Source organism: Canis aureus, chromosome 29, assembly GCF_053574225.1.
Source record: "Canis aureus isolate CA01 chromosome 29, VMU_Caureus_v.1.0, whole genome shotgun sequence".
In the NCBI taxonomy this organism is placed as follows: Eukaryota; Metazoa; Chordata; class Mammalia; order Carnivora; family Canidae; genus Canis; species Canis aureus.
The window spans coordinates 25,244,143-25,271,221 of NC_135639.1; the positions used below are offsets into that span (position 1 = coordinate 25,244,143).

At 46.8% G+C, this 27,079-nt stretch overlaps 1 protein-coding gene across 5 annotated transcripts in view; it reads left to right on the top strand.

The window, feature by feature from the left end:
- The window catches only part of SH3PXD2A (SH3 and PX domains 2A), a 234,516-nt gene that overhangs the window by 73,063 nt on the left and 134,374 nt on the right, over window positions 1–27,079 (top strand). For 4 of the 5 annotated variants that reach the window (XM_077877769.1, XM_077877766.1, XM_077877767.1 and 1 more), the window contains one exon: window positions 16,990–17,065. In XM_077877769.1, coding sequence (XP_077733895.1) covers window positions 16,990–17,065 — 76 coding nt within the window. Of the gene's footprint in view, window positions 1–16,409; window positions 16,430–16,989; window positions 17,066–27,079 lie in introns of those variants that run through there. The other variant, XM_077877772.1, reaches the window with a different exon arrangement.

Genomic DNA, 27,079 nt, shown 5'->3' on the forward strand with positions numbered 1-27,079 from the left:
TGGGCAAGGGGAGCCCAAGTGATCTCACATTGAGACAAAGAACAAGAGCCTTAAGTGAAGCCTGTGAAGTTCTTTCAGCCATTGACCCCATTCATCTAGCACCTACAGTGAGCCGAGCACTGAGTACTGTGCTCATCTGTTATCTCATTGAATCCACATACCACCATAGGTGGCTGTTATCACTCACCTCCAATTTACAGATGGGAGAATTGTGTCACAGAGGAGTTAAGTAACTTGGCCAAGATCACCTAGCTTGGAAGGAATGATTTGAAATTCTGACTTCAGAGCTCAAGCATTCCATCACTGGCTAAAGTATTAATAATGGTCAAACAGAACTGAGAGAGGTGAGTGCTTCTGAGGGTCTCCACTATGCCTGGCACATGTTAAAGTGCTTTGCAGATATAGTTTCCCTGTTCAACTTTGCTTTGGCCCAAGAGGAGGAGAAAAATGGACTTGACCCTATTTCATAGATGAGTAAACTGAGACTCAGAGAAGTTAAGTAGGAATAATTGTGTTTGGCATTGGGCCACACTTTCTCATGTGTCTTCTCTTTGGATCTTCACAACACCTATGGGACAGGGCAGGTATTTCTACTTAACTGCCGTAGTCACCCACAAGCCTCAGCAGGCTGGAACTGGAACCCTCATCTCTTGACTCCCATCCAGTGCTCTTTTTCCCAAGACTGTGGGTCAGCATTGTGTGTCGGGGGAGGTAGGTGTGTGGGATGATCCCACTGGGTAGTTTCAGGGGGAGACTGAGTAGCCACCAGTTTGGACACCTTCTAGACTTGAAGAGGTTTCCCCGGGATTGTTCTGTCCTGTACATTTTGCTTTCTTCATTCTGCATCCTGCTGCGGGGGTTGGGCTATCAGCCCAGACCCCACCACATTAATGTCAAACATGTCCCAGGCAGCGCCCACGCACCTGATGAGCTGCTGGAAAAGCTGGAGGCCTCCTTCCCAAACCTAGCCCACGCACACCAGCTGGACAGCTCCCCTGGGGCCCCTAGATGTTCATAACCAGGCCTGTCCATCCCCATGCTCTCCCTCTGCCTCCCCAACACTAAGGGCTGTAGCTTTTCCTGGCGCTGGGGACCCAGACTGGTGTCACGAGGAGAATGAAAATAACAGCTAATGTGTTTGGGTGCCAGACTCTGTGACAAGTGCTTTACACACCTTGTCTCTTCTTGCCTGCTGTGTCAGGCAGGTTCTGTTACTGTCCTCATTTTACAGATGAGGAAACCGATTGGAATCCAAATCTGACTAGCTCTGTGCCATTTGTTATTATTATTCACATTTTCCAAAATGTTGTGTAGGTATCCCCTGTGAATTCAGGAAGATTTGCCGGGGGCGGGGGGGGGGGCGGCAAACACTTTTGTCTTTCAATTATTATCTATTGTTTCAGTGTGTGTTGGTGTTAGAGGATGAAGTCTTATGTATCCCCCCGAATTCATGTTTTAGTCCTGATCCTCAGGACCTCAAATGCGGCCTTACCTGGAAATAGGTTGCTGCAAATGTCATTAGTTGAGATGAGGTCATACTGAGGTAGGGTAGCCTCTAAATCCAGTGACTCGTGTCCTAGTAAAAAGAAGAAATTTGGACCTAGATATGCACACAAGGAGGATACTGTGTGAAGATGGAGGCAGAGATTGAGCTGATGCTTCTGCAAACCAAGCATTGCCGGCAAACCGTCAGAAACTAGGAGAGAAACATGGACACAGCCTTCAGAAGGAGACAACCCTGCCAACATCTTGATCTCAGACTTCTAGCCTCCAGAACTGAGACAATAAACTTTTGTTGTTGAAGCCACTCCATCTGTGGTATGTTGGTAACAGCAGCCCTAAGCTAACACAGTTAGGATACACGCACGCATGCACGCACGCACGCACATCATACACTGAGGACTTTACAGAAAATATTGCTTTAGAATGTAACTTATGATAGGATGAATAATAACCCCAAATATATCCACATCCTAATCCCAGAACCTGTGAGTGTTGCTTTAAATGGTGAAAGGAACTTTGCAAATGTGCTTAAGGATCTCAAGAAGGGGAGTATATAGGGTCCTTGGGTGGCTCAGTTGGTTGAGCGTCCAACTGTTGGTTTCAGCTCAGATCATGATCTCATGGGTCATGAGATCCAGCCCAACATTGGCTCCATGCTCAGTGAGGAGCCTGAGATTCTCTCCCTCTGGCCCTCATCTCTCTCTCTCTCTCTCTCTCTCTCTCTCAAATAAATCAATTTTTTTAAAAAAAGAAGGGGAGAATATTTTAGATCACCCAGGTGTAGTGGACCCAGTGTAATCACAGGGGTACTTAGAAGAGGGAGGCAGGAGAGCCAGAGAAAGAGCTGTGACAACAGAGCGTAGTTTGGAGTGATGTGCTTTGAAGACGAAGGAAGGGGCCCCAAGCCAAAGAATGAATATAGGTGGCCTCTAGAAGCTACAAATGTCGAAGAATCAGAATCTCCCTTGGGATCTTGGGATGGAAACCGTGTCGTTGACACCTTGATTTTTAGCCCCTGAAGACCCACTTTGGACCTTCAGACCTCCAGAACACTAAGAAGATAAGTTCATGTTGTTCTAAGCCACTAAATTGTGGTAATCTGTTACAGCAGGGATCAGAAACTAACATCCAACTTAAATAAGTATTCAAGGTTTCCCAGAAAGAAACCCAAAGAAAAGCAATAGATAGATCATAATAGTGGTGGTATGGATCCTGTGTGGCTTGTGCACACATTGGGAAGACCCTGTCTGTGCTGCCCTGCCCCCAAGGGGGAAATACATAAGCTTTGGGAAGCCCAGTGACCTGGGCTTCACTCTTGCCTCAGTCACTCCCTTGCTGTGTGTTGTTGAGCAAGTTACCTAACTTCTCTGTGTACTTGTCTCATCTATGCAACACAGGCCTAATCCTTCCTGCCTTGTGGGTGGTGCATAGTAATTGCTCAATATTTGAATTCCTGTTGATTCTCACAATAAGCCTTGAGAAGCAGACAGGGGAGGATCAATTCACTGGACTTTTTTTGAGCACACAGTTCCTGCTATAGTCCCTGCATGCTTGATCATGGCAGGTTTAGAGGCTGGAGCACTTGTGAACCCCCAAGTCTCTTTATCTTGAGATTTCAGCTCTGGGAGGGCAGGAGTGATTCCAGTGCAGGGTTTGCAGAGTTAGACTCAGAGTGAAGGAATCTTTGCTTAAGAGTGTGTTCCAGTGGCCTTTGTACACACCATGCCGGGCCGGTGCCTTCTTGAGAGGTTACCTTGGAAATTGACATGTGTGGGCTCCCTGAAGAGGCTGATGATTCGGCGCTCCCTTCAGACTGATGGTCTTCAAATACATGTTTATGATGTCTTCAGCATCTGTGGGAAGCTGGCTGGGGAGAGGGAAAGACTCTGGTGGCACCCTCAGCCTCCTCTGTTGTCCCGAGTTGTTCATCTCAGACTCACAGCAAAGCCGAGAAGTCACCAGACTCCGCCACTGTAGACAGCAGTTTGGTGAGTGTTATTTCCTGAGTAGGCATCTGGAGCATCTCACCTGCCATCCCCACCCCCAGAGTCTCCAACTACATGTGGCACCATCCTCGAGCTTGGAAAATGACACTCTCTCCATCATGTCACATTTCCAGTGGTACTTGCAGATGCCCTAACTGCCCCATGGGGTGGCACACCAGGCATCTGGCCTTATCCTGCTCTGGTGCCAACTATGTGGTCATCCCCAATTCACTGGAATTAATTATTGGGGGCCTCCACCCTGGATCCCTCCACTCTCTCTGACATGGTGGCATTTCCTGGATTCACGAACAAGTCAATTCACTCCAATCTGACTACTTCATCTTGAAATCCTGACACTCCCAATGCCAAGCTTTTGTATTTGCCATTCCTGCTTTTTGAAAGCCTTCCTCCTTCTCCTTTCTACAAGGCCTAGCTCTACTGTGACCTCTTCTGAGAAGTCTGCTTTGCTCACCCCCGCCCCCATACTGATCTCATTTGGCCCTAAACTCCCATTTTGTGGCTTTTTTTGACACTCATCTAACACTACTAGATAAATCCCTTGTGTCCATGTGGCTCTCCAAGCGTCCAAACAGACCATACACCATGACTTACCCTCTTTTTGAAACTCATTTATGTAGTTCATGTGACATTACAGATAAAGGCTAGACTGGGAAGGGATTTGAGGTCATGAAGGCTTTCATATTTTCCCCAAAATGGTCAAGGAAGAGTCTTTGACTTGTTAAGGACTTTGGAAGCTGAGTTGAGCCTCCTTTTGAAGTTGGAGTGTGCTCCAGTGTCCTATGTCTTGGCTTCAGCAGGGCGTGGGCCCATCCTCAGCAAACTAATGCATCCACAGGCAGCTCCTTGCCAGGGTGGATGGGTCCTCTCTGCCTCCTAACTCTCTCCCTGGCTGCTGTTTCAGGGACCCGTGAGGAGTTTGTTCCCTGAAGGCTATAGTGGTTTTGATAAGAGAGCCTAGATCCCTCCTGTCTGCCCACCCTCAACCTGACCTTATCCTAGGAACGTTCCAAGCAACTACCATGCTGCCTCATGCCTGCACTGCCCCTTTCTGTTTATAGAACACGTCTGCCACAGCATCTTGTCTGGCCTCTCATATCTCTCCCCCGAGTTGCATCAGCTTCCCCACTGCGGAGATGAGGATAAGTGCCTTGCAAAGGATCACTCAGTCAGCTGGTGCAGCTTAGAGTCCAAGCTCCACACTCAAGTGCTCTGCTTAGTAGTCTTTGCATGGCTGCTCCTGGGCTGACAGGGAGAGAATTTCAGTGATTCATCTCTAATTCATCTCCATGCTCTGCCGGTTTTCTGTACCGTAAGCCATGAGATCTTATGGTCTCTCTCTTTTTTATCATGGTAAGATATGTATAATATAAAGCTTACCATTTTTGAAATTGTGATAAAATATACACAACGTGAAATTTACCAAATTTACCCTTCTAAATGTACAGTTTATTGGCATTCGTAACATCCACAATGGTGTGCGACCCTTACCACCATCCTTCTTTGGAGCTCTTTCATCCTTCTTTCCTTTAAGGCATAGTGTTTTATACCTTCTAGGGGTTAATTTCTTTTTCTTTCTTTTTTTTTTTTAAGACTTTATTTATTTATTTAGTGTGAGCTGAAAGAGGGATGGGAGGGGGAGAGAGAGAATCATGAGCAGACTCTGCTGAGCACAGAGCCTGATGTGATCCCATGATCCTGAGATCATGACCTGAGTCAAAACCAAGAGTCAGACAAAGTTAATCGACTAGCCACCTCGTTAATTTCTTTTTAATAAGGGTGTTAGAAAATTTCAAAGTCCAGAGGTGTGGATTTCTCAAAGATTCTTTTTGATTCTGTGTATAGTTTCATATTGGTTGTGAATACTGATGGTTTTATTTTTTCCTTCTGAGTCTCTCATTTCTTTTTCTTTTGTTAATACCTTGGCAAGGATCTTAGGAAGGATCATTATTAGTACAGTAATGGATAGACATAGTCATAGTGGGCAATATCTTTGTTTTGTCTCAGAGTTTCTTCCCAGGGGATTATTTTGGATAAACATTTTCAGATTAAGAAAATTTACTCCTATTTCTTATCGGCTAAATTTTTTTTTAAAGATTTTATTTGTTTATATCAGAGAGAGAGGGAGAGAGCACAGGCATGAACAGGGGGAGGGGCAGAGGGAGACACAGACTCCCTGCTGACCAGGGAGCCTGATGTGGGGCCCCATCCTAGGACCCTGGAATCATGACCTGAGCTGAAGGCAGACACCCAACCAACTGAGCTCTCCAGGCACCCCTTATTGGCTAAATTTTAAAAAATACAAAATGGATGTTGAGCTGTATCAAATACTTCATCTGCCTATATGAGAATGTTCATTTAGCTTTTATTCTTTATTTTATGATGTGGTAAATTATGTTAATAGATCTTCTGATTATGTGCCATTCTTACACCTTGATGAATTTTAGTAAGAATGTGACCCTAATGGTGGAATTTCTGAATTCTTTCCTGCTTTCACTGAGTGTATTCATTCAGATCATGGTAGTGGAGAGACCAGGGTTTGAAGCCAGAATACCTGAGTTTGAAAGTTCCACACTTTGCTAGTTTGGGCAAGTTATTTAATCTCTCTGTGTATTGATTTCTTTCTCTGGAAAATAATAATACCTACTTCAAAGAGTTGATATGGGAATTAAATGAGACAAGCCATGTGAAAAGTCTTAGCACAATGCCTAACAGAGTTCTCAATAAATGTTATTTTTACTAGCAAGCATTTATTGAGTACCTACTTTATACCAGGACCGATGCTAGGTGCTGGGAACTCATAGTTAGGGTGATCACACAACCCCATTAACCAGTACAGCCCTAGAAATCCTATTTTACACTTGTTATCCTGACATAATTGTTAGCACTCCCTTTTGCTCTCAAAATTTCCAATTTGGATGATAAATTATTTGGTCACCAACTTATAGATGAAGAGAGCTATGTAATGTGGATATGGAGGACCTGCTGGATTATTCACAACTGAGCTTCCCAAACATGGAACAGAATTATGGTTACAGTCAAGGCAGATGTTCTTCGGGGCCCTGCATATGTCATAAGCCTTTCCCCAATCTTCTTGTTTGTATATTTGCCAACAAGAAATCTGCTACCATCATTACCTTTGTTCCTCTGAATGTAATGTATATTTTTTCTATTGCTGTTTTTAAGATTTCCTCTTTATTACTGATTTTGAGTCATCTGATTATGATGTGAATTGGTGTGGTTTTTTTGTGTTTCTTGTGTTTGAAGTCAGTTGAGTTTCTTGGATTTTTAAGTCCAAAAGAGAAATCACAAAGGAAAATTTAAAACTTAGGAATGAATTTAATGAAAAATGTGCAAGACCTCTACATTGAAAACTATACTACATCACTGAATAAACTGAAAGAGCTAAATAAATGGAAAGATTTACCATGTTCATGGATTAGAAGTCTCAATATTGTTAAGTAGCTATTCTCCCTAAGGTGATCTATAGAGTCCATGCAATTCCAATTTTAAAAATTCCAGGAGGGATTTATTTATTTTGTGTTGTAGAAATTAACCAATTTATTCTATAATGTGTTTGAGAGTGCAAAGAAACTAGAATAGCCAGAACATTTTTGAAAAAGAAGTTTGATTTTAAGACTTAACTAAAAACCTATAGTAATCAAGAAAGGATGGTGTTGGTGTCAGGATATATAAATCTGTCAGCTGCTGTCAGAACAGCACCAGAAGTAGTAGCCCCACACATACATGGTTAATTGATATTTGATAGAGGAGTTAATGTAATTCAGTGGGAAAAGGATAGTATTTTCAGTGAGTTTTTCTGGAATGATAAGCTCTCTGTACTCCAAGAATTATAATGTATGAAGTTTGATATTAGATTTCATTTAAACAGAGAATTCTGCTGAACCTTTCCAAAAAGGATTTGCTAATAATTTTTTAGAGGTGCTGTCCAGTTCCAAATCTATTGTTTTTATATATTCATGTGAAAGTTAAGATTTGTGCCCAATTTTGAGAATCATTAGATGCCAGGAGTGTGATGACCCCTGACCCAGATGGGTAGCCAGCACTAGGCTTGGTGCTTTGGGGTAGAGGAACAGAAAGAAAACATGAAAGCAGATTACTTTTAGAATGGCTGTATGATGAGCTCTGTGGACTGTCTCCCCAGTGAAACAACCAAAAATGGTGAAAATAATTTTTTAAAAATATTTAAGTCTCTGGAAATTGTCCTAAATAGACCATTGAAATGGCAAATGGAGAAGTTCTACTTCTGCTATATGCAGCCCACGACACAAGGCTCCCTTCCTACCCAACTCCCAGTCTAGGGCTACTGTAGTAATTATAACAATCATTGGATTTATAACATATATAAATGTAAGATGTATAACAATAATAGTACAGAAAAAGAGGAAGAGAGAATATAGTTAGATAGGATTAGTGTTTATCTCACTGGAATTAGGTTGGTATAAAACCTAAAGTAGATTCTGATAAGCAAGATATATACTGTAAGCCCTAGGGAACCATGAAGAAATAACTAAAAAAAAATAGTAAAAAAATCATTAAGGGAATTAAAATGTTATACTAGAAAACAAAAGAACTATAATGGCTATGCTGATATCAGACAAAATGGATTTTAAGACAAAAATGTTACTAAATAAATGGAGGGACATCCCATCTCCATGGATTAGAAGACTTAATATTGCTTAGATACCAACACTTTGCAAATCCATCTGCAGATTCTGCCCATGCATTCCTACCACATCCCAACTGGCTTCTTTGCAGAAATTGACAAGCTGACCCCTAGACTCATATGGAAATTCGAGGGACTGAACATAGGCCAAAATACTTCTGAAAAAGAAAAACAAAGCTAGAGGACTCATATTTCCTGATTTCAAAACTTAATATATCAAGAAAATAACAAGACAAGCCGCAGACTGGGAAAAGATATTTGCAAAACTTTGGTAAATGACTGTTATGCCAAATATACAAAGAATGCTTAAAACCCAACAAAAAAGAAGAATGAACAACCTGTGGGATGCCCGGGTGGCTCAATGGTTGAGCATCTGCCTTTGGTCCAGGGCATGGTTCCGGGATCCCGGATCGAGTCCCACATTGGGCTCCTTGCAGGGAGCCTGCTTCTCCCTCTGCCTATGTCTCTGCCTCTCTCTCTGTGTCTCTCATGAATAAATAAATAAAATCTTAAAAAAAAAAAAAAAAAAGAACGAACAACCTGGTTAACGGGTAGGCAGAGATCTGAACAGTCACCTCACCAAAGAAGATATATTGATGACAAATAAGCATATGAAAAAGTGCTCAAAACTGTATGTCATTAGGGAATTGCAAATTAAAATAACAATGAGATACTACTACTTACCTATTAGAATAATGGAAATCCAAAAACACTGACAATACCAAATGCTTGTGAGGATGGGCAACAATGGAGAGTCTCATTCATCACTGTTGGAAATGCAGAATGGTACAGCCACTTTGAAGACAGTTGGCTGTGTTATCAAAAGTAAACATCATCGGGCAGCCCAGGTGGCTCAGCGGTTTAGCGCCTGCCTTCAGCCCAGGATATGATCCTGGAGACCTGGGATCGAGTCCCATGTCGGGCTCACTGCATGGAGCCTGCTTCTCCCTCTGCCTGTGTCTCTGCCTCTCTCTCTCTCTCTCATAAATAAATAAAATATTTTTTAAAAAAGTAAACATAATCTCACTACACAGTTCAGCAGTCCTCCTCTTGGTGTTTACCCAAATAAGTTGAAAATTTATGTCCCACACCTGGAGGCTGGCGGCTCAGTCAGTTGAGCATATGATTCTTGGTTTTGGCTCAGGTTATGATCTCATGGGTTGTGGGATGGAGGCTGACATAGGGCTCTGCACTCAGCGGAGAGTCTGCTTGAAGATTCTCTCCCTCTGCTCCCCCATCCCCCGGCTCAAATAAATAAATAAATCTTTTTTTTTTTTAAACAAAACTTATGTCCACACAAAAACCTGCACAAGAATGTTTATAGCAACATTATCCATAATTACAAAAACGTGGAAGCAACAAGATGTCCTTCGGTAGGTGAATAGATAAATAAACCATATAATCCAGACAATGGAATATTATTCAGTACTAAAAATCCAAACAAACTATCAAGCCATGAAAAGACTTGGAAGGACCTTACATCCAGGTGAAAGAAGTGAAAGAAGCCAACCTGAAGGCTTGGCTATATACCATAGGATACCAACTGTATTTCATTCTGGGAAAAGTGAATCTATGGAGACAGTACAAAGATGAGTGGTTTCCAGGGGCTACGGGGAAGGGGATGAATACACAGAGCACAGAGGATTTTTAGGGCAGTGAAACTATTCTATATGATAAATAATAAGGGACACATGCCATGATACATTTGTTCAAACCCATAGACTATACAACATGAGAGTGAACCCTGGGTGAGAGTAATGTACAAATGTAGTTTCGTCAGTTGTAACAAATATACCACTCTGGTCTGGGGTTGTGATGGTGAGGGAGGCCAGGAGTGTGTGGGGTCAAGGGGTGTATGAGAACTCTGTACTTTCTGCTCAATTTTGCTGTAAACCTAAAACTGTTCTAAAGAATGAAGTCTATTAAAAAAAAAAAAAAACTTAATACAAAGCTACAGAAATCAAGATGGGGGAGTGGTACACCTAGAAGGATAGGCATATAGATCAAAGGAATAGAATTGTGAGTCCGGGAATAAACCTATATATTTATTGTGAACTGGTTTCCACAAGGGCACCAGAACCATGTAAGAGGAAGTATGCTTCCTCTTGGTCAATGAGATGAATGTGTACCAAAAAAAATCACAAAGGCCTGTGGGAAGTACCGTAATAGGTCATACAAACCAGGAGTGCTATTAGAATTCAAAGTAAGGTGGTGGTGGTGACCTTTGTCTGGGATAGTCAAGCAGGGTTCCCAGAGCAGATGCCACTTGATAAGACCATTAGTGAAGGAAGGAAAGGGGGAAGTACATTTCAGGCCACAAAGGATGGGAACTTTAAGAAAAGCTGTGAGTGGGCAGCCCGGGTGGCTCAGCGGTTTAGCGCCGCCTTCAGCCCAGGGTGTGATCCTGGAGACCCAGGATCAAGTCCTTCGTCAGGCTTCCTGCATGGAGCCTGCTTCTCCCTCTGCCTGTGTCTCTGCCTCTCTCTCTCTCTGTGTCTCTCATGAATGAAAAAATAAAAGAAAAAGAAAAAGAAAAGCCATGTGTATTGTTATTTATTGTCCCTCTCTGTGATCTTCCTGCCATGTCTTCAGGATCTAACCCAGGGACGGGTAAGCCTTCAGTCAGTAAAGTGTACAAACCAGGTTTGTTTGTTTGTTTTTCCTCAATATTTTATTTATTTGGGAGAGAGAGCATGAGAGAGAGTGTGAGCACAAGCACAAGCAGGGGGAGGAGCAGAGGGAGACAGACTCCCCACTGAGTAGGGATCCCGCCCGACTCAGGACTCCATCCTAGGGCCCCAGGATTGTGACCTGAGCCGAAGGTAGATGCTTAACTGACTGAGCCACCCAGAGCCCAGGACAAACCAGTTTTGGGGGTTCCCTTGATCCCTCGTGGACCCCAGAGATACTGGGTGGCCTTACCTCTTTTTGAGGGGAATTGCTGGGTTAGGGAACCCACCTCTTATAGTAGTAATGTTCCAGAAATGGTGACAAGGATTAAGGCTTGAGGGTTGAAGCCCCAAAGCAAGAGTGGCTGGGAACTCCACCCTCTCGGAAGGGTGAGGAGTTGGCCTCTTGGGTTACACATGTGCCCCAGCTGGGCTCAGGCCCACCCTTCTCTTTCCTCGGTGTTTATTGCTGCTCAGCCCTGCCCAAGAAGAGCTGCCGAGTCAGCTTTCTCTGGTTGGGCCAGCTCTTGTTGCTGAGCTGCTCTGTATCTCTCACACCATCCACCCCTTAGATAAACAGCCCGCGTCCTCCGCACGCTGCGGAGTTCTGATGTGGCTGCGCAGGGCTCCATGAGCCAGACGCCTCTCTCTCTAAGAAGGACCCTGGCAGTGGGCCCTGCTTTCTTCCAGCTGAGTCAGGCCCTTGCTGGAGTCACAGGGGAATCCACTTCCTGCCTGAAAAGGTGGCCGCAGCAGAACTGTGGGCTGGGCAGGGCCTTCCTACCTCACTGCCCACAACCCCCAGGTCGGCATGAGCCATCCCCCCAACGTTTTATGTGAGTGTTTTATCTGTCAAACCCAGCCCTGCAAACTGAGAGCCACTCAGAGTAGTTCTGTAGCCGCCCTGGCTTCCCATGAATCACAAGTGGCCCTGGATGTTTATCACATCACCCACCACTCTGCCCTCCTGTACCTGCACAAAGACGCTGAACCACATAGCTCTGCAAGTCCTACATACTGAGTAAACTCCCCTGAGCCTCCTTAAGCTTGGTTTGCTCTGGAGTCTGAGCCAGGGGATTTGCTTTCTTTGAAAGGTGGCCTGTAGGCAGAGAAATGTCACCAGCAGCTGGTTGGTGGTACTTCTTTTCCCATGGCCAGTGGGCCTTGGGGATGACAGGGAGGCCAGATGCTGAGGCTCTAGGGGCTCAGCCCTGCTGGTGGGATTAGGTGACAGGTGTGGCTGGACTCAGCCTCTGAGGGCTGGAGTGGGGAATCCAAGCAGGCCAGCTGAGTACTCATGGCTTTGGAGAGGACCTGTTGACCTAGTACTCTCAGTGGATGGGCTTGTCTTGGCCTCATGAGGGGCCAGACTAAGCCGGAGTGGGGGAAGAAGAAAATCTGTTACAGAAGGAGGAGGTGGGAGAAAGGCCAGCTGTAAAGCATCCTCCAACAGGCCTTTTGAGGGAAAATTCAAATCTGTGGGGCTATCAGATGACCCCTGCCTTCCAGGAGACACAGGAACCCGTTGAGACAATTCAGCCTGCTCTTTGGCAGGGGAGGCCCAGGGAATGTGACCGTCATTTTGCTAGGACAGAGCTGGCTTCATCTCCTACAGGAAGTCTTCACTGACCTCCTTCTTTAGCAACTTCAGGATCCTGTTCATACGTCCTCAGCATTCCCTGTCACTCCAGAACGTGTTTGTCTATCTCTAGCACCACAGCAAGACTTCATGAACTTCCATATGGGGCCTAGGAAACTGCATTTTTAACTAACACCACCCCAGTAAAGGTGATTTTGGCCTACGCAGACTTCAGACACTTTGAGAACCATCTTGCCCTAGAACAGACTCCAATAAAAATATAATATGAACCACGTGTGTAATTTTAAATTTTCTAGTAGCCACTTAAAAACATAAAACAGGTAAAATTATTTTAAAAGTGCTTTTATTTCACCTGATATATCCAAAATGTTATCATTTCAATGTACAATCAACACAAAAATTGTTATTGAGATGTTTCACCTTTTTTTCAGTCTTTAAAACCTGGTGAATATTTTATACATCTCAATTTGGACAGGCTGCATTTCAAGTGCTCAACAGCCACGTGTGGCTAGTGACTTCACATGGATGGAATAGCTCTAGAGCTATGTAGTGAATATGGTCCACGGGCCAACAGTTCCAGCCTTGCATAGGAGCTTGGTAGAAATTCAGGTTCTCAGGCCCCTGCCTGAACCTACTGAATCCGAACCTGCATTTTAACATGTTAGCAGATGCTTCTTGTGCACATTGAAGGTGTCAAGCCCTGCTCTACAGCTAGATCATGAGCTCGTTGGGTGTAAAGACTATGATTTACTTATTTCTAGCATCTTATGGAGAGCCTGGCATCTAGAAGGCACACGGCAAATGTTTCTGGAGGAAAGGAATGAATATGTGAATCCTGCTTTCCCCCACCCACTCTTGTTAGCCCCTCATTCCCTGTGCACAGTTCGTGAGAATCTCAGACTCTTAGGTCTGAAGAGTAATGTAGGAGTCAGAGAACAAATGTATGTCATTGCTGATAGGAAGTTAAAGTTTTTGGAGCCTAACTCCTTTGAGCCCTTACATGGTTAAGTCCCACAGCTTGTTGGACATAGCTGGCCACCCTCTTTCAGGACAAGAATGGCTGGTTGGAGTTTTTTTAAGATTTTTTTTTTTTTCAATTTGAGAGAGAGTGCACGTGCACATGAAGGAGGGGAGGAGTAGAAGGACAATTAGACTCCCCACTGAACGAGGTCCTGGGATCAATGCAGGGCTTGATCCCAAGACCTCAAGATCATGACCTAAGCCAAAGTCAGGTGCTTAACCAATTTAGCTACCAAGTGCCCCAGGACATGAGTGGTTTGATGAGGGTAGACCACCCCACAGTAATGCATGTTGCTGGGCCTGGCTTCCTTCTCAGACATCTCTGAACTCTTCCTCAGAAATTGTATGGAGCCGTTGTTCAGAGACCCTAGGCCTGGCCTATGCATATTAGTTAGCCATCGATTTATTCTCAGTCTTCTTCCAGAGGAGATTTAAGGTACCTGTAAACATGTGTGCATTCCAACAGAATGAAACAAAAATAGAAATAGTAGGGACGCCTGGGTGGCTCAGCGGTTGGGCGTCTGCCTTTGGCTCAGGGTGTGATCTCATGGTCCCGGGATCAAGTCCTGCGTCGGGTTCCCTGCATGGAGCCTGCTCCTCCCTCTGCTTACATCTCTGCCTCTCTCTGTGTGTCTTCTCATGAATAAATAAATAAAATCTTAAAAAAAATAGAAATAGTATTAGGGAAGTGTGCATAGATGCATGGACAAGGATGTTCACTCTAGCAGTAGTCTATAGTCAGAAACAATCTAAATATCCAACAATAGGGCAGTAGATAAATGTACTATGGCCCATCCAACCACTGAAATTTCCTGTCACAATTAGGGGTACTAATATGGAGGTATTCATTGACATGGAAAAATTTTCATTGCATAGTGTAAGAGTGTTGATGAGCTCATTTTATTTACGTGTGTGAAAGAATATCTGGAAAGGATATATACCCCAAAACATCAACGTTTGGGAGGAAAACATTTTCTAGGGGAGGAATTATGAGTGAATCTTAATCTCTTTTTGTCCATCCACTGCTTCTGTAATTGCTGTTTTTTCCCCTCAGTGAACTTGAATTTTTCTGTAATACAAAAATAAAATGTACAAAACAGAATATGGGTGAGGAAAATGGGAGTTCTATTCTGCATCGAATTTGTTTGAAAATATATTAATTAAAAAAAAATCCTACATTCAAGTTTATAGTGTTTTGGCCCAATGGGTATATTTACATGAAGCAAGCAATTATTAAGTGTTTGAGAGAGAGATTTATAAGATTAGGGTTTGAAAACTCATGAGCCAGCTTTTGTTAAATTTCAGTCTGTACTCAGGAAGTGAAAGTTAATAATGGTGCAGTCTCTGTCTTGACCGCCCTTCACGTGTGGGCTCTAAATAGCCTGTGTGTGTTGGATAATGACTGTGCAAGAGAGAATCCTAAAATCATGTGTCAGAGCTGGGTGGGTGGGTACGTGGAAGGGAATAAGCACAGGTGCACACATACCCGTGAAATCTAGTGCAGGACTATTTTTCACCACTTTCAATGCTAGCACTTTGGTCCCAGCCTCCATCCATAGGCTCCTACATGGTCTTCCTGTTTCCACCCTATGTCCATTCATGACCCTGAAGCTAAGCCATCCTCCCCATAGTCTGGCCCACCTGTTGGATCTCATCGCCTGTACCTCACCTCCTGCTCTCTCCACTCCACAGCAGCCACACAGCAGCTAAAGTTCACTCATTCTTCATGCCCTCACATGCCCTTGTATGACTATTCCACAATTTATTTACCCATTCACCTTGTTTCCTTATCAGCTCTCTGTGGGACAGTGAAGTTTTTTTCTTAGCTTGCCCTTTCAGTGATTGTGTAGCTCTATCTGGAATCTAGAATCTGGTTTCATATAGATTCTCCTCTTTCTGCACGTCCCATTTTCCTTGCTGGAATGTTCTCTGCCTTCCTTGGGGCTTGCTTCCCCACCTCCTGTGGTCTCTGCTGAATTGTCATCTGATTCCTAAGTCCTTTCTTAGCATGCTATACAAAGGAACAACCTCTGTTCTGCTCCAACACCTTCCCCTACTTCATTTTTCTTCGTGGGTTTTACCAGTACATATTTATTTGTTTACTGTTTGCCTCCCTCCACTAGAATGTAAATTCCCCCAAAGCAGGGACTTTGTTGCTTTTCTTTCTTTCTTTTTTTTTTTTTTTTAAGATTTTATTTATTTATTCATGAGAGACACAGAGACAAAGAGAGGCAGAGACACCGGCAGAGAGAGAAGCAGGCTCCATGCAGGGAGCCCGATGTGGGACTCGATCCTGGGTCTCCAGGATCAGGCCCTGGGCTGAAGGCGCTAAACCACTGAGCCACCCAGGCTGCCCTTCTTTCCTTTTTTAAAAAAGATATTATTTATTTATGATAGAGAGCATACACAAGTGGGGGGGGGGGGGCAGAGAGCCCTCTGCGGGTCTGGATCCCAGAACTCACCCTGGGATCATGACTTGAGCCGAAGGCAGCCACTTAACCAATTGATCCACCCGGGGACCCCAGTTACTCTTCTTTATAGTCATTTTTTTGGTGTTCAGTGCTCCAAGTAGGTGCTCAATAAATATTTGAAGGAAGGAATAGACTTCAGATCATCATGTGACTGATCTTCCTCATTTGGCCAAGGAAGCGCCTGATGCCAATAGAGAAAGCTTCCGAGCCTTGCCCAGGGTCACACAGCTGGGGCAGCAGGGCTAGATCCTGCCCTGTCCATTCTGCTCCTGATTCTGCCTGTGCCTTGGAAGGGAGATTAACCACACACACAGGGGCCGTGGCCTCGTCCATCCTGTCTCCTGTGTGTTTTTCCAGTTTATACAGAATTTCAGCCCAGAATAGCAGAAGAAAAAAACAGTTGTTCCTCCAGAACCCTGGAAACTCTTCCGGTGGGTCTGTCTTTGGAAAAACAGCAGCAATCTCAGGGTGAGAAGGTAGGAAATGGAGGAGGGGTCTTACAGCCGTGCTGTGGGGGCAACGGGCTGGGTTTGGTTTTACAATTAAAATAACATCTGGGTCTGTTTCCGCAGAGCGGTTCTGGAAGGTGGGTGGTCTGTCTGAAGTATCAGGTGCAGCCTTCCCCTGTCCTGGCCCAGGAGGCTGTGAGAGGGCCAGTGGCTAATGGGCTCCGCTAGCAGATGACATAGGAGAGAAGGTGGGCCCAAAGAAGGCTCTGGAAACTCTATCTGCGCCTGCCTTGAAAGCCTGCTGGTCTCTACCGTGGCCTCACAAGGAGGCATCTTCAGACACTTTCCCCCGTGCCTCCATGCCTCCTTGAGATTATTTAGACACCCCTTTGATGCATAGAGAGCTCTGGCCTCGTCTCTCTCACGCCCCATGTGGTTTATTAATCATCTGTGAAGTGAGAGGTTGAGGCGTCACTCATCCATATGAGGGTGGTGGGGCCCTGGAGCAGTGGAGTGGAGTGGGGAAAGGACTCTGAGAGCTGTTTCAGTCTTCTGAATCATGTCCCTCTGTCTGTCTGGCTTCTCAGATGCAGCTTTTGGATAAGTTTCCCATTGAAGGTGGCCAGAAGGATCCCAAGCAGAGAATCATCCCCTTCCTTCCAGGTAAGCCTTGGATGGTCCCACTGTTGGGTTGGGAGGCAACCTGGGGAAAAGCGTTTCTTAGGTTAAGAAAAGACTGGTGACTTTGCTGGAAATTCTGAGCAGGGTGGCCCAAAGAATCTGCATCCTAACAACTCCCTCAGAGGATGGGAAGCCCCTGACTGTAAAGGCCACCACTCCCACAGGGACCTCTCCCACCATTCCCAGGCCATTTCTCTTGGCTCCCGGCCATGTAACTTCTAAGGAATTTCTTAGGCTCTGGGACTTCGGTTGCCTCTTTACAGAAAGCACAGAGAGATCAAGTTCTTCTGTGAAAGGATGAAGAACTGCAGGCTGAATTCTTCCCACTACTCCCATTGTAATCATTGAGACCCTTAAATTGAGCACACTCGCCATGTCTGATCTTGGATCCTCCTGGCACATTATCCAGCCGAGGCTCTGAGAGTGTACATGACATGGCCTGTGAGTTGCCAGAGTTGGGATTTGAACTCAAGTCTGTCTGGCCATAAGGACCATTAGCCACTACACCATCTTGGAACATGTTTAAGGCAATTGATCTTGTGTAGTTTAGAGGAAACTGCCCAGATGTATCATAATCTGCTGTCGCGATGATATCTTTAATTGGTGTACTGTTTATAGCTTACAAAATGCTTTTTTGTTATCGTGTACAAGTTTCCCTCCTGAGGTGTGTATTCTTATTTCTGCTTGAGAGATGAAGATGTTGGGGTTCAGAGATGTTAGGTAACTACTCATAGAAGTAGTAGAGTAGTAGGTCTTCTGCTCCATTCTGGGCTCTTTACCCTGAACCTATGGGTGATACTGCCTTTTGGCTCCAGATCCTCTGCCTTTTCCCAGGCCATTGAGCTGGGCTGGGTTACAATGGCCTTACCCCCATTACTGTTGGGCCCCAGCAATGGCAACCAGTGGGACCTTCGTAAGAAGCAGGGTCCTTGTCTCATTAACTCTCTGGCACACCTTCACCCCATGGTCAGCACCTACTTGGTGACTTGAAAACCAAGTCAAAGAGTGAGTCCTCTCTGAAAGGTGCTCCTCACACATCCCCCTCTGCTAAAGCAGGGAAAGATAAGAGCATGCATTGCTGCCTGTCCTTTGAGTCTTATGCTAAAATTGGAGAGAATTAATTTAGCTACCAGGAAAAACTTCCACATCCCACAGTTCAGGCAAGATTGGAACCAGTCAGTGAGGATATAGAGAATCCCACCCCTGTGTGTCTTTCATGGAGGCAGAGGACTGCTTCTCGATCCCTAGTCTAGGAGTTAATATGGGAGACTTTCATGCCCTACCTGGCTTTACACTGAGTCCTGAGGGAATTTGGAATCTCCAACACCCAGGTTTGTATGACCTTAGATGTTGCTCCAGTACAGTCCAGACGCTCTGCCCACTGAGGACTTGAGAGCCCATCTGGGATGCTGTAGACACAAGTGTCCCAGAGCCAAGATGAAGCCAGCATGATGCTCTGGTATCAGGAGTGGACCTGGCCTTGGGGGCAGGAAGGCTGCCCTATTTCCTCGAGAATGATGGGCTTTTTCTCCCACTGGTGGCCGGTGCTCCAGGAAATCAGCTCATCATCATACAGTCAGCGGGTGTTTATGAGGGGTTCAGCCTGTGCCAGGCCTGGGGCTAGAGGGTGGGATGGCCTGGTGAGCCAAGGAAGGATGTAGATTTGTTTCCTTCATCTAAGGAATCTTCAAGCTACTAAGAGAGATGAGAGGGGCAAGGCCTACTCTGTAATCAGGAAATCAATGGAGGCAGGATGTGACCCTTTTTACTGCCATGCAGTTCCAAGCGTGTTTAGAGTGTGTCATTGTGAGCTGAGGAAGGCAGCCCCAAGGCCTCCTGTTGGAGGGGAGACCTGAAGCTGACCTCCAAGGATGGGTGGGCTTGGAAGGTGGGGGGAAGCACAAGGCTTCTGTCCTACCACTACCAGAGTCCAACGTCTGGGGAATCATGCTGCCTGGCTTCCACCTGCAGCATCTGGCTCTGTCACTTATCAAGTGTGTTACCTTCTTTATGCCTCAGTATTCTCATCTGGAAAATAGGGATGATAATACTATCTACTCCATGGGGCTATTGTCAGGATAAAATGAATTAATACATTACAGGGGCTTAGGACTGTGGCTAGCCTCTAACAGGACCTAAATAAATGTTAGCCCTTAGGATGACCAATTCCTGACATGTGCCTAGTGCTTTCACACAGCACACTCACATGTGTACTCTCATTTGCTCCTCCCAAGGAGGTTATTATCTCCATTTTACTGACTAGGAAATTGAGGCCAAAGGAGGCACAGGAGGCTAATAGACTTGCACAGGCCACACAGCCAAAAGCTGTAACCAGCTCCAGAACCTTATCCTGACCTCTGGCCAGGGCTACCTGCCCTGTCAACCACCTCAGAAGAGGATCGCCCAACAGCTGTTGCAGGACAAGAGCCCTCTCTGAACTTTAGTTTTCTCTTGTAGGCTTGTGGTGAGGATAAAAAGAGTTCATGGAGAGCATTTTGCACAGTGCCTGTGCCGTAGTAAGTGCTCAGTAAATGGCAACTGTTAATAAACAAAGTCCCCTGCCTCCATGCTGCCCCCAACTCCTGGGAAAGGCCAGCCCAGGGCCCCTTCCAGCCCCAAGGTGATGGGATCTCTGCATAGCAGGTGATATAGAGAGGAATGAGGCTGATTGGCTCCCATCCCATCCAAAGAAAGTTTACTTTGCCTGTTTTGCTGCTTTTCTCCTATTGCTTCTCTGATGCTTCTCTCTTGCTCACTTTCCATGACTTCAGAGTGGGTGTTGCCAGCCATGTGGAATCCCACCCTGGGTGCTCCCAGGCCTGTTCCTGGCTTCCCCCTGCCCACTAGAAACTTCCTAACCCTTTCATACTCTGCTGTCTCCCTCACTTGGACGGAAGGAGAAAGAAGCCAACGCAATTGGAATCAAGCTAGGGAGAGCCACGTGGGCATGCAGGTTCACAACCTGCCCCCAACCCAGGATCCATGGGGGTTCCCTAGGGCGAGAGGGGAGAGAGGAAGAGAGGAAGGCAATGATAAATGTTTCCTGTCTTAGGTCAGGTTTCTTAAAAGCAGAGCCTGAGATGAAGATTCTTATATAGGTGACTTAGAGGGGCCCCTCTTGGGTGAATGTCCCAAGGCAGTGAGAGAAGCAGGACAGGGCAGAGGAAGAAGCCCAAGGTGAATGGCACCAGCTTGTCCAATTGTAGGAGACAACTTCTATACTCCCCATAGGTCATCGTTTGTCTGGAAGCTTCCCCCTGCCCCAGAGGGCACTGGGTACGGGTGAGGTGGCTCCTGAGGGCTCAGGCTCCATGCCTTTGGAGAAGGGGCAGCTGTAAGCCCACAGCACTGAGCACCCACAGCAGTTTGGGGTGGGGGCATGTGCTGGTGAGGGGGTTCTGGGCAGGGGCCAATATCTACTATGTCATCTAACACCAGTTAGGTCTCTGTTTCTACCTCTCTGCCTTTGGGAAGGGTGGCTCAGGTCACTTGCTGATTCCCTCAGGCTCAGCCCTGGCAGCATGACTCAACAGAACCTGGGTCAAACACACCAGCTGCCTTCACTCTTAGAACTCTCGGGAGGGCTAGCAACCAGCCTCCGGAGCAGCTTTGCCAGCCTTTTACCTTGCCTAGAATTTCAGAGCAAGGAACACCCAAGGGGAGAAAGCAGAGAGCACCGATTATCTCCAGAGGGCCTCAGGGATTTTTGTTTGTTTGTTTAAGATTTTATTTATTTTTTCATGGGAAACGCACAGAGAGAGGCAGAGACATAGGCAGAGGGAGAAGCAGGCTCCACGGGGAGCCTGATGTGGGACTCGATCTCAGGCAGATGGGTCTCCGTTTTAGCTTCAGATGTACCAGGATGTGTTGGGCATTTCTGCAGCCTGGCATCTGGGGGATTGTTTGGAGTAATAGCCTGCTGCTTTGCTTTGGCCTGTCTGGCCACAGGCTTGGGCAGGGGGCTCACAGAAGTTTGACTGGCTAGTGGAAGTGATGGAAAGCAGAGGAAGTGAGACAAGAGAGGAAAAGAATGGCTTTACCTGATTACAAGCTCCCTTATCTGCCAAATAAGGTGGCAAATCCTACCCCCCCAAAAAAAGAGAAAAGAAAGAAAGAAGAACGAAAGAACGAAAGAAAGAACAAAGAAAGAAAGAAAGAAAGAAAGAAAGAAAGAAAGAAAAAGAAAAGAAAGAAAGAAAATCCCACACATGAGCCATAAATCTTAGGATCTAGGACATAGGCTTGTGGTGTCTTGAGTGGTGTCTGGCTTGAGTTCAGGGTCAGTCTGCGGGTTGGAAGAGTGGAGAGGGTCTGGGGCTACTGTGGCCAAAGGCAGAGGCTCCATCCCAGAAGACTGAGTGTCCTGCAGTACTGCTGGAGTGGGGATTGGGGGCGAGGCAGCTGAGAGCAGGGTCACCAAGGTGATGACACAAAGCCAGGGCAGTTATCAGGCCAGTGGTCTGATATTTGCATATCCATCAAATCCTAGATAAAATTTTGTAGGGGCACTGTCCTGAGTGAGGCTCCCCCATCCAACCCAGTTGTTTCGCTGGGTCTGGAACCTGCTATCTGGCCCTAAGGGTGGAGATCCAGTATACCCAGAACTTTCTGTGTGTTCGTGAGGCCTGCAGAGCCCATGGGAGGGACACGGGGAACTTATGACCTTCATGTGGGACAGGTGGTTCTCTCCAGCAAGGCATCCCTGGAAAGAAAACCCAAGTGGTGTTTCAGGCAGGCAGAGGCAGAAAATTATGCCAGGGCCTGATGCCCTGGGTGATCGGGGAAGGGGAGAAGGGGAAGTACTCTCTCCAGGCTCACGTTATGTGAGACTGAGGGAGGTACTCCTGGCTGTTTTCACTGACTTTTGTGGCCTTCCTTTGAGACGAGGCCTCTATCTGCTTCTCCCACATTTCCATCACGGGGCTGGACACATAGTGGCTGCTTTATTGAGACCCCTGGGTTGATCACGAATTGAGCATTCTCCCTTAGGTATGAGCTCCCTTTTATTGAGCTCTTACTACGTGTCTGGCCTTGTACTGGGCATACTACATACCTTTTCCCCAGTCCTCACTGCAGGGTAGGGAGTATTATCCCATTTTAGAGAGAAGTCAAGTCACTTGCCCATACCCCTTAGCCGTTAAGTAGTAGAGCTGGCATCTTCCTGCTGTGCCCTGTGTCTTTCCTTGGGTGGGGAAGAACTCCCCCAGCCAGCCCCAGCTAGAAGCTTTCCCTCACCCACTTTGTTGCCTCCAGATCCCCCAGGCAAGGGACCCGGGAATTTCTGCCCAAATGACCCAGCACCCCCACGGTCCCTCCAGCTGTCATAGGCTGTCTCGTGCTTCAGGAGTACACTGTGTGGGGCAGGGAGGTGACCTGTAAGGGCTCTCATTCTATTGAGTGCCTGAGGTCACTGCAGCTGAAGAACTGATTTTTTTTTTTTTGCACTTAAACTGTTTAGTTTATTATTATTTTAATATGATTACAAGCAGGATCGCCCCAAGACTTTCAGAGCACTGTCTTCATTTAATTATGAGTCTAACAAGATTGCCTATTTGGTTTCCTAAGTCATAGCATTTTTTTTCTTAACTTTTTATTTTGAAATAAACTCACCAGATGTTACAAAACTACTAGGCACTCTGCATTCCTCCCCTGCAATGTCTCCACCACCACACGGCAGGGTAGGTGGCATTGTTCCCAGTTTAAGGAGAAGTCAGTTCACTTTCTGCCATCACACGGCCACTGAGTGGTGTACTGGTTGGCCACCTTCTCCCGTAATGTCTTGGGTAACTAGAGGTCATTATCAAAGCCAGGAAATTGATAATGGAAATTGATAAGTCAGTTACCTAAGCTACAGACCTGAGCAATTGATTTTTATTGTAAGAGGCTAGTGAGTGTTAGTGGACAGGCATGCCAGCTGGTCCTTTAGAAGGAGGCAGTGCTTGACAATAGGCCCTGAGAAGCTCCACTCCCAGACCTGCCCTCTTGGCATTCTCACCTCCAGGGGAAAAGCAGACGTGACCTTATTATACGTTAAGACCTATTCCCGAGAAGCCCTGTGGGACAAATCACATCATCTTTTAGGTGTCACTGTCCTAAATACTATTCTTTTTAAGCGATAATCATGGGTTCAATCCTTTTGCAAAGCAGAGCACTCCTTTTTTGGAAAAGGGAGCAGCAGCGTTGACCCCAGGAGGAGCAAAAGAACTCTGGTCAAGAACTGTGAGTGATCTGAGACTTTATCCTATTTGCAAGCCAGCTGGTTAGCTTACCCTGCTTTCATGAATGCCAGCAGAAAATATGAGACTTCTGAGGCAGAGAAAAGATTTTATTAGGGCACATTTGCATCAGTTCCCTTTGCCTCCAAGTCCCATGGGGGTGACCCATGGGCCCAGATGAATCCCTGTGGGTTATGTTATAGGAGAGGAACCCAGACCTTAGGGAGACCACACCTCTTGTAGCGTGCAGCAAGCAAACCTACCGTGTTTGCTTTGGAGAAACACACCATCTCAGCGTCCCAAGGTCCCAAGGCGATCTGCAGACCTGCTGTTTACTCCAGAGCACTGACACTACCTCTGTCCTCTAAGCTGTTTCTTTACAAACACCTTTGAAAAGATAATTCAGAACAAAAGGCAGTTACTGCCTTGTTGACAAGACCTGCAGAAATGCAGGCGAGCCAGGGGGATTATCTCACAAGTATATCTTTTGCTCTCTGGGGTCTCTTGCTTTTTGGAGGAGTGAACAGAAATGATGTTCTTTAGGGCAGTGGCCAAGTGTGGTGGGCTCAGCAGCCTCTCAGGGCAGCCTACTGTTTACATGGAACTTTCTTCCTTGTTTTAAAAGACTGTTGTGGAAAATCCATCTCCTGTTGCCCATCCTGGGATTGGAGTAGATTTCCTGTGTATCCTGAGTTTGTCAGTCTGAGGAGGCTCCCTGGGAGGAAATGGCCATTACAGAGTGAAGTAGACTGTGTAGCTGCTGATGTAAAAAGCAAACAATCGCGACCAGGGTTTGAAGGAGCTCCGAAGCCAGGCGGTGGAGCAGAAGGAGGTGAACTCTCTCTGCAAAGGCTATGTGAGCTCCCTCCCACTCACAGGCCATCCGTGTCTCTGTGCTGCCTGGGACTGGGCCTCTGAGCTTCTAGAAAGCCCTTCATCCTTTTTTAAAAAAATATTTTATTTATTTATTTGAGAGAGAGAATATGAGAGGGAGAGAGAGATCACTAGCAGTTGGGGGTAGAGGGAGAAGCAGACACCCTGCTGAGCAGGGAGCCTGAGGTGGGGCTCCATCCCAGGACCCCAAGATCATGACCTGAGCCGAACACAGATGCTTAACCGACTGAGCCACCCAAGCACCCTGAAAGCCCCTTCATCCTAATACCTGAGCCAGTGTCACCCATAGACATCAGTGCTCCTGTGTTGATGGATCCCCGAGAAGCCGGATAGCTTAGGAAGAAAAGTGAACCATAATTAAAGTAGGTGCTGCCCGCCTTGTGACCTTCTGAGCTTGGAGGCATGTATTTTTAGACAGCAGGCATGCTCGGTTCTTTTATACTGGCTCACCAGTTTACATACCGGCCCCTTAACGAAGAGGCAGTTTGGAGCCACAGGGCAGGAGGGTGCTGGGTGATCCAGGGCCTGCCTCTCCCTGCCTCCCCCAGGGCCCTGCTCTGCAGATCCGGTGTTTGTTCAAGCGCAGAAGGAAGCAGGGGGGAAGGGATGTCTTGGGTTAGAGCTGGTCCATGGCTGTGGCGTGGGGGGAGAGCTGGCTCTCTCCCTGGGCTGGAGGCATTTCTGTGTGTCTGCAACCAGGCGCCAGCCTGGGAAAGCCCTCCCCAAAGGGCCTCGGAAGCCAGGAGCAAGGCAGCGGCTCACAGACTCTGGCAGACACTGCACCCCCTCGGGAGAATGCCCAAGAGGTTTCTGAGCCTCACTGATGACCTGGGTGGCAGGAAAAGCCAAGCCTTCTACGTGATGGAGAAGGAAAAATAAGGTCTGCTGGTAATGCCAGGGTTTTAAGAAGATCGGCAAGATTATAGGCCTAAGAGGCGCTGTGTACTGTTTTAAAAGTGGCTTTCCTCTAACCTCCCCTGGAAGTGCTGCGTCCTCTCTTGCTGTAATTACTCCCTCCACTCCCCCCCACCCCCCAAATCATTCTCTCACTCTGTAATCTGGGGCGGTGGTTCTTGGGGCCTGCTGTCAGCAGCTAGTTCCGAACACTACGTGAAAAAGCTGCATTCGTTCATCCCTGTCGTTGGGATTTACTGAGCACCTACTGCGTTCCAGGCCTAGCTGTAGGCACTGGTGATGTAGCTGGGGACAAAGTAGACCAGGCCTCTGCTCCCAGGAAGTTCACCTTCCAGGGGGGGAGTCAGACAGCAAACAAATAAAGGAGCCATTTCCAATAGTGACAAGAGCCAGAAAGAAAAATAACCAGGTATCGTGGCTTGGGCATGAGATTAGGTCAAAAAAGGCCTCTTTGCAGCGGTGACACTGAGCCAGGCATGGCAGATCAGGGCTGAGGGGCCAGTGGGGCGGAAGGAGCTGTGGAATTAAGAAGCTCTAAAGCGCGTCTCCCGTGGCAAAGCTGCCCAGGGAGGGGAAGGCCCCACACGCTTGCATAAGCTGCAGGACTGGCCCAGGCACACAGCCTCCAGGGTTGGTTTCTTCATCGGTCAAATGGGTTAATGATGGTTTGGGATGATGTTCCAAGCGGTCAGTGCAGAGCAAGCGCTGTGTGGGCTGCAGAGGGAGAAGCTCTGGGGCCGTGCACCTGCCTCTCCTCCAGGCAGCTTTGCGGCCAGACAGGGCTGCGGGCTTTCCTCGGCTCTGCCCTCTGCCTGCCCTCCCGCCCTGTGCTGACTCAGCTCTGCCCTTCGCATCTCAGCCCCGGTGGCATTTTGTGCTGCTCCTTGCCTATGCTAACTTGTAAGGAGCTGGTTTCCAAGGAGTTGATGATCTACCCAGGTGGCTGCTCTGGGCTGGAAGATGAACCCCCCCCCCCCCCCCAGCAGCCCTGGCCCCGTCACCACTATAACACAGCAGGGCCACCAGCTTTGCAGGCTGACAGCTCTGGAGCAGCAGTTCTTGCTGGGAAGAAGGGGTTTAGCAGAGGAAGCAGCCACTCCAAGGCCCCTTTTATTTTCAAAAGTAAGTGTGGATCAGGTCCCTCAGCCATTGCCCTGTGTCATCCCCACATTTTGAGACCAGGGAAAGAGGTCACTTCATGACAACTTGTCTTCCTTGTCCAGAGATAATTCTAGAAGGGGATCAAACTTCTAAGTACCCACCCCAAATCCTCAGCCCTGAATGGAATGTAACCTCTGCCTCTGATCTAAGCAGAAATGTGTATCTTTTCATGGGTTAGTTGGTCCATTTTATTTCACGTACAGGAAAATGTGCCTGGATCAGGGCATCCAGATGCCGGGTTCAGGTGTAGCTCTTGCTAATCCCTGAGGCCCAAAATGGAAGAAGGTAAACTAGAGTGACCAGGGATCACCTTGCGTGTTGGCAGAGTCACCAGGTGCTGGTGATTTCAGGTCGCCGTGACATTCCTGGTCTCTCCCCCTGAAAATAAATCGTTTCCTTGGTGGATGCCTAAGTATCCTTTTATGAGGGTCACTCCATGCTTCGAGGGGACTGCTGTGCCCCCAGAGTGGCTTGTCACTAAATACACATTCAAAGTGTGGATGACCGACAGGCCAGTTCCCTGATCCCAGGTGTGGCTGAGGTGAGAGCAGGAAAGAAACTGAGGCAGAAGAAGGCAGAAGGTTCTGGGCCTCTGGGGTACCATGAGAAGCCTGGTCAATGAGACTATGAGATTTCAGCATGGCTGCTGCACAGGCCTCTGCAGTACAGTTGTCATGGGCTCCCCTGAGGGGTGAGGATTTGTCTTCTGTGCAGGAAGAAGCCTCTGAAAGGTTTTAGGCTGCGGGGCCACATGATCATATTTCTGTTTTGAAATGATCCCTCAGCCAATGTGTCAGTGTCTGGAAGGGCC